At 37.9% G+C, this 16676-nt stretch overlaps 1 protein-coding gene across 2 annotated transcripts in view; it reads right to left on the bottom strand.

The window, feature by feature from the left end:
• Positions 1 to 16676, bottom strand: part of AACS (acetoacetyl-CoA synthetase) — an 86987-nt gene that overhangs the window by 3702 nt on the left and 66609 nt on the right. For both annotated transcript variants that reach the window (XM_044658734.1, XM_044658733.1), the window contains 4 exons: positions 16146 to 16271; positions 9777 to 9846; positions 6697 to 6755; positions 5062 to 5264 (listed from right to left, as the gene is read on the bottom strand). In XM_044658734.1, the coding sequence (XP_044514669.1) occupies positions 5062 to 5264; positions 6697 to 6755; positions 9777 to 9846; positions 16146 to 16271 (458 nt within the window). The remainder of the gene's footprint in view (positions 1 to 5061; positions 5265 to 6696; positions 6756 to 9776; positions 9847 to 16145; positions 16272 to 16676) is intronic.

Genomic DNA, 16676 nt, shown 5'->3' on the forward strand with positions numbered 1-16676 from the left:
AGAGAGAGAGAGAGAGAGAGAGAGAGAGAGAGAGAGAGACAGAGACAGAGAGAGAGAGAGAGAGAGAGAGAGAGACAAGAAAGGAAGGGAAGAAAGGTGGAAGTAACATCCTGACTCTACTCCTTACTGAAATAAAAGCCTAGAACTGTTAAGACATCAAAAGCCAATCTGACTGGGACAGCTAGGTGGCTCAGTAGATTGAGAACAAGACCTAGAGATGTCCTGGGTTCAAACTTGACCTCCAACACTTCCTAGCTGTGGGACCCTGGGCATATCACTTAACCCCAATTACCTACTCTTCTGCCTTGGAATCAATAATCAATATCAATTCCAAGACAGAAGGTAAGGGTTTTTTCGTGTTTTGTTTTGGTTTTTTTTGTTTGTTTTGTTTTTTTAAGTTAATTTGACTGAGTCTATATTACTCTGAAGTTACAAGTAAATTCAGACTTTTTTTTTTTTTTTTTTTTTGCTTCTGAAATTTTATGGTCAAACACAAAAAGTACAAGACTTTTTTCTTGGTCACATCGCTACTCAGGGTTCAGATTCAAGACACTAGAAGGTAGAATAAGCATGTTTTGTCAAAGTAAGATTCCAACTTACTATAAAATGAAGAAAACTTTCCTGATAGAGTCAAGTTTCAAAGAATAGAGAGGTTGTAAGGGCTTAAAAGCAGAGATGTCAATGAATCTCCAAGAATTAAGGCTGCTAAACAGCCTATGAGTCACGAAATGGGTGAAATATAATCAATCAATGAATTACAAAGTAATTCTTTAATATTGTCCCTGTTGCCTTCAGATCTGACTCTTAACAATTCTAGTTGGAAAGTTCTTTCTGAAGTTCTTAAATGTATGCAGCTCTCTCTAGAAACATGTCAGACATAAGCTTCTCCTACTCAAAACTGGGTTTAAGTAACAAATATGGATGGGTTAGGAAATCATTTCAGAGCAAACCCATTGAATATAGAATACAGCACAGTAACGTGTAATCACTGTTCCATGAACACATTTTTACCTTAAGTATAATTAAAATTCAGTCATTTGAAAAAGTCAGTCAATGTGTGAACTAATTAAAGATCTGAGCAGTGATGCCCCAAGGCCTGCCTGTCATCTACATCACACAGCCAACATCTTATTTGACTCCTTTAAAGTCAAATGTCTCCTGTGCTGTATATAAGTTCCAAAAAAAGCTTCACACATTGCTCAGAGGACCAAAAATATATCCTTCTTGCCAATCAGGAAAATAAATAGACTGATGTGTGTTGCATTTGCCTTTGGTGGAAAAATCACAAGTCCAGACTCTCTTGGCTCTGGTATATGTCAGTGGTCACTAATGGTGCCAAATGTCTTAACTATCTGCATAGGGTGGGAAGACTGTAAATCCAGGTCCTCACTGAACCACTGGGCTCCACGGCCTGGGCTAGAAGTAAAACCTTTTGTTCTCTGGGGGTCTCTTGTCCCTAGGAGTCAAGCAAGGACAATTTTCACCAGCCTTGTATGATTTCAATCCAATTTTACAAGTATTTAATGTGTGTCTTCTGAAGTAACTAGATGGCTTAGTGGATAAAGAAACAGGCCTGAAAACAGGAGATCCAGAATTCAATCTGGCCTCAGACACTGCCTAGCTATGTGACCCTGGGCAAGTCATTTAACCCCCACCATTGCCTAGCCCTTACCATTCTTCTGCCTTGGAACTGATATTTAATATTGGTTCTAAGATAGAAGGTAAAGGTTTAAAATAATGTGTGTCTACTTTGAACTAAACATTGTGTTTTACAAGTATGCTTTTGATTAAAGAAATGCAAATTAAAACAATTCTGAGGTACCACCTCACACCTATCAGATTGGCCAATGACAGTAAAGGAAAATGATAAGTGTTGAAAAGGATATGGCAAAACTGGGACACTAATGCATTGCTAGTGGAATTGTGAACTGTTCCAAACATTCTGGAGGGCAATTTGGAATTATGTCCAAAGGGCTACAAAAGAATGCCTGCCCTTTGATCCAGTAATACCACTACCGGTTCTATATCCCAAAGAGATAAAAAAAAATGGGAAAGAACCTGCTTGTACAAAAATAATTATAGCTGCTCTTTTTGTGGTGGCAAAAAATTGGAAACTAAATGGATGTCCCTCTATTGGGGAATGGTTGAACAAATTGTGGTATATGCTGGTGATGGAATACTATTGTGCTCTGAGAAATGATGAACAGAATGATTTCAGAAAGAGCTGGAAAGACCTACATCAATTGGATGCAGAGTAAAATAAGCAGAACCAGGAGGACATTATGCATAGTAATAGCAATATTGCAGAATGATCAAATGTGATAGACTTAGCTAATAACAGTAATAAAATGATCCAGAACAATTCTGGAGGACTTAGGAAAAAAGAATACTGTCCACTTCCAGAGCAAGAACTGTTGAAGTAAGAATGCAGATGAAAGCATAAAGATAAAGATTTATCACTTGTTTACTTGGATATATGTTTGGGTTTTTTGGCTTTATAAGATTACTCATTCAAAAAATGAATAACATGAAAATATGTTTTGAGTTACAATACAGGTATAATCCAGACTGAATTGCTTGCCAGCTCCAGGAGGGAAGAAGGAAGAAAGGAAAGAGACAATTTGGATCATATATCTTCAGAAAACTTATGTGGAAATTTGCTATAAATATTTTTTTAAAATAAGATAAAATCCAAAGTATCGTGTGTGGTTGGGAGGGAGGAGAGATTCAAAAATTAGACAATGTACACCTAGTGTAAAAATAAACCACAACTATAGGAGTTTAAGTGTGGGCTGGAGTCATTAGAGAAAGAGAGAGAAAGAGGCAAAAATGAGAAGGCACCAGCCAAAAGGTCTCATAGAAATACATTAGAGTTGGAAGAGATATTAGAAATCATCTAAGCCCAGCCTCACACTTGATACTCAGTCCCACTTCAAGAAGGCAGGAATACTTTTACATTGTATGGGGAGTTATGAATTGGTTCAGTCATTCTAGAAAATAATTTGGAAAAAAAGATTACTAAAATGTACATACCATTTGACATAGAGATTCCAACACCAAGACAGAATTCCAAAGAAATCAAAGAGAGAAAAAGAAAGAGCTGGACTATAATAAAAAAAACAGATATGAAATAGGGGCCCTGAAACTGAAGTACCTCCTCCACTCCAATTACTTTGTATTTGTCTTGTATATATTTATATCTGTATCTGCTGTTTCAGCCAAGAGAATGTCAGCACCTTGAAGGTAAGGGTGGTTTAATTCTTATTTAATTTATTAATTTTATTGTTTTCATCTTATTTTTTTAATTTAATTTATTTTATTAATTTATTATTAATTTATGTAACTGCAGGACCTAGCATAGGGCCTGGTATACTATAGGAAACTGAGTCATTATTATTGCCCTTTGAAAAGTAACACATATGAAGAATTCAAAGAAACATGGATAGACTTATAGGAACTGATGGAAAGTGAATTAAACAAAACCAAGAAAACAATATATACAACTCCAACAATATTTTTTTAAAAAGCTATATAGAAACTGAATGTTGTATAATTACAATGACCAGTGTTTCTCCAGGAAAAGAGTTCAGAAGAGACAGATCTTGAGCCAGGCCATGAAGTACAGACAGATTTGGAGAAATGAAGAGGAGAGGAGAGCATTCTAGGAAGTAAAAAAGCAGAAATGAAAAGGTCTCTCTCTTTCTACTTTTCTCCTTTCATCAAAAAGGTAGGATGTGAAATGTAAATACTGTCAGACATATGGGGGTCATTGGTTTTGTATTTTGTTGGGGTTTTTTTAATCTTTGTTACAAGGAAAACTGATTGGATGAGGGAAATGAAGGATACATATAGAAATTAAGTAAGGTCAAAACAAAAGGTTCTTAAGCCCCAAAAGGGGTGATTGACTTGCTCAAAGTCACTCAATGAATTCACACCAAAAAAGACAGGTCAAGGGCCCAGGTTTGATGTCATCATCATAGTTTAACACATAGCAGCAGACACTCATCTGCCTCTGGGTTTATGGATTTTTCAGATCAACTGTCCACACTCACTCTTCATATTCACTTTCCTAACCAATACTAATTATCAGGTTTTCTGACATATGACTAAAAAGAAATCCTAACAGTTCAAGATGTTTTCTTTGCTTTTAATTTAAAAAAAGAAAATCCAAGTATGACAGAGAAAGAAAATCATTCTAGTGAGCTGAAAAATTTAATGGAGCAATATTGGTCAACATTTCCGAATAATGAATTTTCATGGCTAAATAACGTTTCTGATCATGTCTTTACAAAATCACACCAGCTTCTGGGCTGCATTTTATTTTGTTTTTCTCAAAGTGGAATAACTCAATTTCAAAAATATGTTAACCAGGTGGTGTTTTCCTGTGGTCTTTCCTTGGGAGACATAGATACTGTAAGCTTAAAATATATAACATTGTTTGTACACACACAGGCATACATGTATACACATGCTCAGCAGTTTGTATTTTAAGTTTACAGAAGGTTCTCATTTTGTAAGCAAAAGAGAGTAAAAGCTGCTCTCCAATCTGGGTGAATTCCTACTCTTGCCTCAAAATGAAAATCTCAGCAGATGGAAACCAAAAAGGCAAAGCCAGCTTTCTCCAGCTAAATGTCTAAGGAACCTCAGTCTCTTCTTTCCTTCTTCCTTGGAATTTGATATCAAATTTGAAGGAGATAGACAGTGCCTCAGAACTCTAAAATTTGATCACAATTTATCTTCTGATAATACTTCCAGGAAGGCACAAAAATTATATTCATGAAAAACAGACAGTTCTGCTGGTGGGCCATATACATATCCAATGGGTATATGTGCTCATCAGAGCTTGATTTCAAGGCAATCTCTGGAAAGCAGAAGGCAGGAAAATAAAAGAAGACAAGCCACTAGGCCATGAAGACAAACAATCTAGAAAATCTGAGCACAACCCTTAGATGTAGAGATTTCCTGCACATCCACTCCAAAGTATTTGACAAATGCCTAATAGTTTACTCCAAAAGTGACAGAAAAGAAAGCCACCCCTGGGGAGAGGGCTCCATAACATACCGGGATGTCTTTGGTCTCCAGGATGAGGCTGGGGACGTGCCTGGCTGACAAGCCAATGCGAATGGCATCCTTAATCCTCTTCACCAAGTCCTGACTGAATGAGTGCTCAGAAACCATCTTCAGAAATAGGATCACTCTCTCTTCCCCATCTTTATTATACTGTGGGATACACAGGCTATCCAAGACTTCCTCAAAGGCTTCCACTGCAGAATACAAAAACCCCCATATTCTGTCAACTCTCCAGCTTTGGGTTTCATCCCAGTCTAAGTCTCTCCAATTTACCCCCAAGAATAAATTCCATCCCCTCCCACTTCTATTTCTTTTTCTACTCATATATACATGTTTAATAACCCAAGGGTTGACTATCCTAAATGGAAGCCTCCAGAATCCTTGCATTCTTCTCCTTGTGGCTCACAAGAGCCAGATAAGCTCAGGTACAAAAGGGAGTTCTTCAGCAAAGAGTCAGATTGTATAAACAGAAAAGAACCAAGTCTCTACAATGTGAATCAGAAAACATGTTAGCTAATACTTCGGCCTTTACAATGTAAACAATAATCTATTTAGGTCATCAAAACTGTAATAGATCTGAAACTCTTTAAACCCACACATACTCATTAATACTTCTCCCTATAAATCACTAAGAGTTTGGGGAGAGGAATGGGAACAATTCTTTGAGGTTTTCAAAAGAAGACTGTACGTGAAGATATGCTTGGCATAACTAAGATTAGCCTAGTTAATACTATATAACAACAAGCCTCTTTCTTTCAATAGCATTATTATGTCCTATTGTTAAGACAGGAAATTTCCCACTGTTGTTACTGCGAACCATATTTAGGCTGAAGCTATTTTTCCACCTGTTGGTTGCAACACAGGAGCTTAGCTGAGAGGAAATAACACCCAAATGGGATGGGGCAGAGACCCACAAAAAGCCTCACAAAGAATGGGAATTAAAAAGATAAGAACTGTTAATCAAACAGTAAGTATTTGTTATGATCAAATACATAAATGAAAACAGTTCCCAGGTGTATGAATTTCAGAGGCGCTGACTGAATTCAAGTGTAAACATCTATTGCTTTAGGGAATGGTTTATATTTCCAACAAAGTTGGTCATTTAACAAATTTCCTTTAAAGAAGCGGACAGGAGGGCCTGGGAGACCTGAAACTTAAGCTCTTGTTCCAGCTGTGTCACCTCAGTTTCTTCATTTGTAAATTGAGGGATTTAAAATTCATCATCCCTAAGAGTCACTCCAGCTCCATGAAACTATGAATCTACCTAAGCTTCAACTGTCTGGGCCTAGGGGAGAAATTACAATCAAGAGATCGGGGTTCTAGTCATTGTTCTAACATTAACTGGTGTGTAACTGGCCAAACCATTGCTCTCAGGGTCATTCAGTTCTTTCAACTGGAGATGACATTGATTATCCTTTTAACATATTAGGAAGCTAAAACATTAAGTCTTAAAAGCATTCTGAAAAGCAGAAAAAGAAGCCTCAAGTACAGAGGCAAATGAATAAGTGTCTTGCTTAGAAATAAAAACTGGGAACTTGGAAAGTCTGAGTTCTGGATCTTAAATGTCCCCACAATATTTCTCTTTGCTATTTAGAAGCTAACTGCTAAGTGAAAAAGAAATCATACCAATGTTATAAATTTCAGAGCTACCAAAGCGAACTCCATTAGGGTTGAGCGTCCCATCACTGAAAATAAATACAAAGACATTATTAACACAGAGCTTCTTCATCAAAGAGGGGGCAGAGAATAAGCTGTTTCTCATAACCATCATCAGCTATGATATTTAAAACCATATACGCAGTTAAAAGTTACACAGAAAACTGCAGTCAAAATATCAAGTCCTTTAAAAAAAGATTTCAGTAATCAACTTTCCCCCTTCACGCAGAAATTATTATCTATGTCTCGAATGGAAAAAGAGATGAATTCCACTTCCACCATCGATTAGCTGTGTAACCTTGGTAAGTGACATAACTTGTCTGGCCCTCAGCTATTCCATCTCTGAAATGGAGATAATAATATCTCCAATATCCAATATAAGATAATAACATCTGTTAAAATCTACACCACCCAGGGTATATACACCAAATAACAAAGTATGTGAAACGCTTTGAAAACATTAAAGCTGTATAACTGGGCTATTACACTCACTTCAATAGCTTCCTTCCCCATAAGGAAAAAGACTACCTTGGAGTCATCTAAAATTGAACTAACATCTACATTCTTCTACATGTTCTTAGCAAAACACCACCAAGAATGTACATTTACTGAGTTCCTATTGTGTGCCAAGCTTTATGATGCTGGCTAGAAGAAATAAAAATTCAATTCAATAAACAATTATTACTTTTTCTGCACTCAAGATGTTTACATTCTACTGGAAGGATACAACAAAGATATATAAATTACAAAGTAATTTCAGGACAAGAGGAGCATTTACAGAAGGGAGGAAGTCAGGAAAGGTCTCTTGTAGGAGGTAGCACTAATGTGACCCTCGAGAAAAGCTAGAAACTCTAAAAGTAGGAGTAGAGAGAGACTGCATTACAAGCAGAGAAGATATACTATGCAAAGACAAAGACAGAAGACATCACGGGTAGGAAACAAGAGACAGGCCTAGAACATAGAGTAGGGAATTGGGAGTTAGATGAGAAAAAAAAAAATCAAGGGGACAGCTAGGTGGCTCAGTGGATTGAGAGCCAGGCCCACAGATGGGAAGTCCTAGGTTCAAATCTGACCTCAGACACTTCTCCTCACCGTGTGACCCTGGGCAAGTCACGGGCTTAACCCTTATCACTCTTCTGCCTTGGAACTTATACCCAGAATTGATTCTAAGACAGAAAGTATGGGTTTAAAAAACAATCAGGCAAAGTGAGCAGGAGCCAGAGTTTAGACAGAAAAGTTTACATTTTATTCTCTAAGCTATGATAGGGAGCCCTCAGGCTTTCTAATAAGGGAAATAATGTGATGAAACTTGTGCTTTAGGCTTCTGGGTAGCTGATGAAGATGGACTGAAGAGGGAAGAGAATGGAAATAAAGAAATCCATTAATAGGTTCCTACAAGAATCTAGATTAAATGTGCATAAGGTCTAAACTAGAATAACAATAACAACAATAACTAGAATAATAATAGTAATAATAACTAATACTTATATAGTACTTTAAGGTTTATAAAACACTTTACAAACATTCACTAATCTGAGGTAGGTGTTATTATTATCCCCATCTTACAGATGAGGAAACTGAGACAAATAAAGTGACTTGCCCAGGGCCACACCACAGCTAGTAACTGTCTGATCTTGAATTTGAACTCAGGCCACAGCTCCTACTCTGGAGGGGTATATAGAATAAAAGAGAGAACACATAAAGAAAAAGAGAGAAGATATAAAGAGATCAAGAATGATACAAGGGAATCTATGTTAAGGGTCAGATGATAATAGAATCAAGTTCAAGGGTAGAAGCATTCGTTGAAGGCCAATAGCTTTCTGGTGGGGTAGAAGTAGAGCTTGGAAAGACCCAGTTAAGAAGAAAACACAGGAAGAACAACTCAGGAAGAAGGAATAATGTACAAAAGGTAAAGAGGCAGGAATATACATGGCATTTTCAGGAATTGGCAGAATGAACTAGAGAGGACTGCAGTGGACTGTAAAGCTGGAATCAGGCTAAGCTCAGATGGTTCAAAGAGAGAATAAGAATAGACATTTATAAAGGATGTCCCAAAGGACTTAGCACAGTTGTAACCTTTAGTAACTTCAGAAGTCTGCTACTAACTTAAATTTGAAAAATCTAATTTTTTATACTTAGTTTTGTACATTCTGAATAATAGATCTTTAATTTTAATAAAAACTGACCAGCCTGTCAAAATGCAGTGCAGGTACAAAAATTTCTGGATGATATCTCCTCAGTCTGGAGATCCACCTTGGCCAAATAATTTGCCTTTTTTGGGGAGTCATATAGACATTATTGTTTATGCGCCAAAATCTTGTTCTTTAGATAACCTTCAGGACAGGATTACAAACAGATCCTTTTCAGTTACTAAGTAGCAGTTAATGAAAGTTTTTATGAACTTATTTGAAAATAGACTTGAGCAATGTATTTTTTTCATTTTATGAAATTTTCATGTTATGAATCTTCATAACAAACATCAATGTAAAAAATTTAAATAATGAACCTTTAAGAAGTTCTTTTTTGTAAGCCTGTAGCATTTATAATCCTGAAGTTATTAAAACTTTAGTAAACTTTTAAAAACCTGCACCCAGTCTTTGGGGGATCTTGTAGAGGCTTTTATAGTACATGAAGTACTTTCATGATCTGTCACAAGAGCTATTTTAAAGATGGGGAAACTGAAGCTCAGAAAAGCTAATTCATAGTCACACAGCTATCAAGTGTCAGGGGCAGAGTATTCAGGCTACAGACACAAAACTCTGTTCAGCTCTCAGGCTCCCATATCAGGTGGCGAATCAGAGAGGTGATGATGGAGTGTTCATGGAGTACTCAGATTCCCCATAACACAGGATTTAAGGATGATACTAAGTATCTAGGAGCTAGCCTGATTACTTTTCCTTCTTGCCCCACCTCCCCACCCCCTTCCCAATAGCTTTGTCTCACTACCTAGCTCACACAGTCCTCCCCACCACCCTCCCACCTATAAAAATGAAGTGGCCAACCTGGCTATCCCCTAGAAAGTGGCTATCAAGCAAGAAATAGCTCCTTACCTCCGACCAAGCATGATGATGCCTCCAGTCTTGGGATTTATTTTACAATAGTCACCATGGGCCCAAGCACCTTCACAGAGACAAAAAGCATAAAAAAAGGTCAGTTCTCTGGTGGAGAAGTTCCCCAGAGTGACCTATATTCACTTCAAAGGCTGACATTACAATAGTAAACAGGCCATTATTTATAAACAAGATGCTCCTGGCCCACCAGTCTCCCTAGATTATATGCTCTGAGATGTTTGCCCATTAAACCCATCAGAATCTCTCCTATTGTTATCTTATTGACCAGTGTTATATACACATGCAGGATGGTTGGCTGGGTTAAGTTAAAAATGGATGCTAGGCCACGGTAAAGAGAAAAAAGGAAATCTAGATAAGGAGAAAATCCATGAAGGTGCCCTTACTAATATAGCATTCTAGCCCACTGAGGTAACCTGACTACTTTCAAAGTCTTGAGAGAAACTAAAGTTCCTCTCATTGCATTTCTCCTCCACCCCAGATGCTATATTCTTCCACTCCCTGCCCTCCTCCCAAAAAAAAAAAAAAAAAAAAGCCAAAAAGAATTCTAGTCCTGTAGGAGACAAGTCAATCTCTGCTCAGAGCCTTGGGTTTGTCTAAATAGTTAATGCTCAATTATCCACATTAATAGAGGCCAGGCTGGTGCACAAATAATCCAGAAATTATTTCTGTTTTTTTCTGGAATATTTTACATGAATGTTGTTAAAGCAGTGTTGTAAGAAAGTCAAAATACTCAAAGTCTCAGGGAATCACTACAACCTCAGAAAATCAAACAAAAACTACTAATTGAGTCATTTTAGAATTGCTCTAATGGCAGCATGATCTGATAGGAAGAACTCTGAATTTGAAGACTCACTCAAATCCTTCCTCTACCACTCAACTCCTTTTATGACCTCTGGGCAAGTCTTCATGACTTCTCTAGATCTGGTTCCCTCATCTATAAAAAATGAGAAGCTGGAGTGGAGAGTCTCTAAGGTCTCCTTCTAACTCCAGAACGATCTTAGGTAGAGTCCTGGGAAAAAGTCATCTTCCTTCTGAACCCCAAAGAAAACCTCATATCTGTGTTTTTCCACTTCTGGAGAAAATAACTACTGAATCTGAATGTTTAATGAGCTCCCAGATAACTAGGAATATAGGATTTAGGAGAGCAGAAAAATCAGTCCAGATGATGATGACAGAAGTAGAGGGCTTCAATAAATGCTGTCCATACTTGGGCTCATTTGATTGTCATGATCACCCTGAGAGATGAGAAAAACACTACTACTGTTTCCATTTTATGGATGAAGGAACTGAAGCTTAGTTACTTGCAAAAATTAATGGCCTCAAAGTTAGAAACTGTCTTAAAGTAAGACTAGAATTGATGCCTTCCTTGTTCCAAACTCCAGGGTCCTTACCCACTACCATGGGCTTATTCAAAATGGAAGCCTCTTCTAATACTCAAAGCAATCCACAATTGATTCTTTTCCTCTCTCCCAAGTTAAAGAAATGAAACCATTTCATTCACCTATGGCTCTTAACTAAAATATTTATACACATGCACAAAAGGGAAAAAAATCCATTCCCAGGTTGACAAATTATATGCCAAGTTTAAGCCTGAAGCAAATCAGTAGAGACAAAACTAGCAGTCTCTAAAAGGAAGCCCTGAGAGATTGAGGTGCTGGGACAGACCTAAATATTTTCATGAATTCATTTCAGAATTTGGCAAAAACTGCACATAGATATTCCAAGCCATGTGTAGTCAGTTTTCAACTATCATCTATTTGTATGGCCTCAGATGCTAATAGCTGTGTGACTCTAGGAAAGTAATTTAATCCTGTTGGCCTCAGTTTCCTCACCTGTAAAATGAGCCAGAGAAGGAAACGGCAAACCACCCCAGTATCTTTGCCAAGAAAACCCCAAATATTGAGAGCCCGGTCTGAAGACAGGAGGTCCTAGGTCCAAATCTGGCCTCAGACACTTCCCAGCTGTGTGACCCTGGGCAAGTCACTTAACTTCCATTGTCTAGCCTTTACCACTCTTCTGCCTAAGAACTGCACAGTATTAATTCTAAGGCAGAAAGTAAGGGTTTAAAAAAAAAAAAAGAGGGTCACAAAGAATTGAACTCAATTAAATAACAATAAATTCAGAAGTTCATGAGACTAGAAGTTCAGTTTTCCTCTCTGTGTTAAGTTTAAAAGTTGTTTTCCTATAAATCATTTTAATTGAAAGAAAACTGTTATCTCTGCCCTTGTGCAATTAGAAGAAATCTGTTATCCTTGAAGAGTGTAGGTGGATGCCAGGGAGTCTGGTCTATTATCTCTCCAATGCTGGCTATCCTTCAAGAAAGGCTGGTCTATTATCACTGTGACTCTAACTAGCCATGCAGGTGGACACTACCAATGAGCTTTCCATAGCAACAAGACAGAAGGAAGGGTTGTTGCTAGCCTTGCATCCCAGACTTCCATCCAATCATATTGCTTTCCATCTGTGATGATTCCTGTTCTTTGTTCTCTTTTACTTCCCAAAACCATATGAAGAATAGTAAGCCTCATCTTGTGGTCTTTTGGCTTACTGAGGATCTGAAAAGACCTCTTATTGATAATTGCTAGCTTTTCTAATAAATTGAATGTTCTTAGAACTTTGTGCCTCAGTTTACTTTAATTTCAACTGCAACAAGAGTGGCCATGTGCTCTTTTTAGGCCAAGGTTTTGTTAGCAGAGACAGCTATGTGGGGAGGGAATGACTATGCTATTCTCCTTGAGGTCAAGCTTATAAATTTTCCTGGCTTCCTAATATACAGAGTTATCATTTAGAACAAGTCTCAAAATTGAATCAAAATTATCTAAATCCTTTATAATCTATTTATAGTTACATTCATTGTAATATTTATGGATAATGATTTATATAAGGTACTCCCTACCTTACTCAAGTCTAGTTGTTCATTTTTCTCGTTATAATTAAACAACTTCCTATAGGCTATGGAGTGAGACCAGAGAGGCATGCTTACCAACTCTGTTCCTAGAGATTGGAACAATTCCATGTATGTCTAGATAGACAAATAGTCAGCCCATGACTGCCTGATCCATCTCTTTCATGAGTTAATGGACACTAGTTATATATCCTATCTTCTCAAATTTTGTATAGCAAACAACAGTAATGGGGAACATTTTAGAGACCACGTGCGGTGGCCCATCCACCTCCACCTACTCATCCTAGACAGGGGAGGGAGGAAGCACTCCCATTGGGCAGAGGAGTGGGTGAAGTAAAAAAAAATGTCCTCAGGAGTGGTGGAGGGAGAAGGGAAGGAACAGCTCCACCAGAGTCCCTCTGCCTTTCTAGTAACAAACTCTGGTGGGCAACTATGCACATGTCTGTAAGAACACACAGTGGCCAGGCTCTGTGTGCCTTCTCTGGCATGCATGTCATAGGTTTGCCACCACAGGCTTAGTCTTCATCTTTATAGACTTGCCACACAGAACCCTCAACCTCAGGGCCATTTTTCCTTTCTCAGTTATCTCAGTTATCCTGCTCAATCTGCTTTTATAACTTCACCTGAACAGCTAAAAGGCTGTTGCTGAGACCCAGCAGATACCTACAGACAGCAGATGATCATCTGGTATCATTCACTAGTTCAACTGCACTGTTCAATGCAATTCACCATGTGCTCCCACTCAATTACATCCAAGGCTCCCTTAATTCAGCAATGGAAAATACACTGGGTTCTTCATTTCAAAGTGTGCTAAATGCGACCTATAGTTTTTCTGATACAGAGTAGAACCAGTATGGTAAAACTACTGGAATATACTCATTTTGAATTTGGGAAAATTCAATCTGGACTAGAGAATGCTTTTGTAACATTTAAAACTAAAAAGTTTGCTGAGAAAATGAATCTAGATAGATGAGAGTGGATGAAGGGGAGAGGAGAATGTTTCTTTTTTTTAAAACCTGTCTTTCAGGGACTTTCGCTAATTACATGAAACTCAGACATTCACTTAATGTAGGTCTTGCTGAAAATTTCCTCAGAAATACTTTTGTTAGTGGCATGTACTTGAAAAAAAGAAAACTGCATTTTTTTTAAAAGTATTCTAAAATTCAGACTCATAACTAATTTAGACAAGCATTCTTCCAAATAAATGAAGTTTGACTGTACTTCAAAACAGAGTGAGAGCAAAAATAAAAGGTCTGTCTATCACCACTGTTATCAGCTGTTAAACTAATTCAATAAAAATATTATTCTTCTATTGTGCTAAAAGGAATAATAAACTGGAGGAATTCCATGCAAATTGGAGAGACCTCCAGGAAGTGATGCAGAGTGAAAGGAGCAGAGCCAGAAGAACATTGTACACAGAGACTGATATACTATGGTAAAATCAAATGTAATGGGCTCCTGTACCAGCAGCACTGCAATGACACAAGACAGCTCTGAGGGATTTATGGTAAAGATGCTACCCACATTCAGAGGAAGGACTGCAGGAGAGGAAACATATAAGATAAACAATTGCTTGAATGCATGGGCTGAGGCGGACATGAATGGGAAATAGACCCTGAACAACCAGTGGAAATGTGCGTTGGCCATGGGTGGGAGAAGACCGGGGATTGAAGGAAAGTAGGGGCATAAAAGTATGTAAACAGGTTAAAAACAAATATTAATAAAAGTCTAATAAAAAATATATATTATTCTTCTATATTGAGAAACTAGATGTCATTTGCTACCCTATTCGTTCAATTATTTTTCCTTAGCACCTTCTCTAAAGCAAGTACCAAAGCACTGTGCTAGGCAAAAGGCTCCTCCAAATGATACATTCACATGATCATACTGGCATAACAGACCTTAATGGGTGAGGGGGAATAAAAGTCAGAGCACATTTTAGAACAAAAAGTCATATGAAACTTTTCAGTTTTCAAAATATGGCTTCTATGACTCTTAAGTTACCTTTCTGGAGAGGAGGGGAAACAAGTACTTAGTATAAGTAACTCCAGAACAGACGGCTGCCTCAATTACAAGTTAAATACCAGCAGTAACTTAATGTTATAAAAAAAAAAAATAAGGAAGATCTAGGAAGCAGAGCTTTAAATAAGAGGCCCCTCTATTTTAGTAAAAGGCACTACTCAAAAATTAAGAGCAGGAATGTCTCTGAGTATGATCAATGTGCTGACAATAAATCACCTTCCCCACTCCCACTCCCCAAAGCATTCTTCTTACATCTCTGTAATGGCTGGAAAATAGCTTAGTTGATAGATCTAAAAAGTAAGAGCCAAATAACCTTTCCAATATTTCACTTTTCCCAAGATAAGTACACACAGAGGGCAGAGCCAAGATGGCAGGTTAGTAGTGTCAAAAGCTGAAAACACTCAAGAGAATCCTCCCAAACCAATCTTTAAAAAGTGCCTCAAAACAATAGGAGTCAAAAAACCAATAGCAAGATAGAGTGGTGGGGCTCTCCTACTGAACACAACATGAAAGGTAGGCAGAGAGAGAGAGAGAGAAACAGAGAGACAGAGACAGAGAGACAGAGAGAGAGTTGGTTTTTAAAGGATAAGGGGGAACCAAAAGCAAAACACACAGAAGAGTACCGGCTGACACCCCTACCTACTGCACCAGGTTCCAAGCCTGGACATAGACCAACTTCAGGATCCTAGGACCATGCCTATACCAACAACAGAGCAGTCCACAACTCCACACCCACCCCGCTGAAGTCCCAGGCCCTGGCACCAGCCCACAGTGAGGCCCGGAAATCCAAAATGTTTGGCCCTTTTAAGCCTTTGCTATTATGAAGCCATTAGCTTCAGGGCAAAGTAAGTTGGAGTTCTGAGTCCTGCAAGCCATCAAAGGAGAAAGAATGAGAACTCCCAATCCATAGGCAAAAAAAAAAAAAAAAAAAAAGGGACAGGCTGAGAAAATAACCAAACAGCAAAAGAAACACCTAACCATAGAAAATTTATATGGTGACAAAGAGCAAGACACAGAGTCAATAGGGGACAGTGAGATCCAAGCAACTACGTGCAAAACTCCAAGATAAGTATACACTTTGATTTGAGCAAGCTGCCCATGCTGATCATTTGTTAAGGCCATAGTTGTTCTGAGAAAGAATAGGCTTGAAGAAATCAGGTGGAAGGCTGAGATTGGGGAAGATTGTGATATCAAACTAAGCCCACATTACAGTTATATCCAAGGATTCAAGTCTAAGATGGCAAGCTATTTATCAAAAAATTCATCACTACCCACTGGCAGAATGAGAAATCCATCTGCTCATATAGGCAATACTGAGCTATTGAAGAAGGGAATAATGACAAAAAGATTTAATTGGGGTTCACACAGAACAGTCAACCAAGTCAGGGACTTAGTCCTGTTTTCTGGTCCCTCAGACCTACCTGGGTACTTAGAGAAATAAGCCTTCCTGTATTTGATCCCATTCTTATCATTCCAGAAGTATGTAGGTTGGCAGGGTATTGGTTTGGTGCAAACCAGTTCACCACTCTCACCCCACACTGCCTTTCCTAGATTTGAAGAATGAAGAAAGAAAAAAAAATTCAATATGAAAACTCACAAATTTCACACTTTCCCAATGTATCTTTATTTCTATTTACTTGACAAATCAAAAGCCTCAAAGCCAATCTACTAGATGGAGTAATTTCATATTTTCATCTGATTTTTGAGATCAATATGCTCTTAACCCTAGTTATAGTAGAAAATCTGTTAACACACATTTATTGAGCTCTTACTAGGCACTAAAGATAATAATGCTATCCTCTAACATTTAACCCAGTGATTCCCAAAGTGGGCACTACCACCCCCTGGTGGGTGCTGCAGCGATCCAAGGAGGTGGTGATGGCCACAGGTGCATTTATCTTTCCTATTAATTGCTACTAAAATTTTTTAAAAATTAATTTCCAGGGGGCTAA

This window comes from Gracilinanus agilis, chromosome 1, assembly GCF_016433145.1.
Source record: "Gracilinanus agilis isolate LMUSP501 chromosome 1, AgileGrace, whole genome shotgun sequence".
In the NCBI taxonomy this organism is placed as follows: domain Eukaryota; kingdom Metazoa; phylum Chordata; class Mammalia; order Didelphimorphia; family Didelphidae; genus Gracilinanus; species Gracilinanus agilis.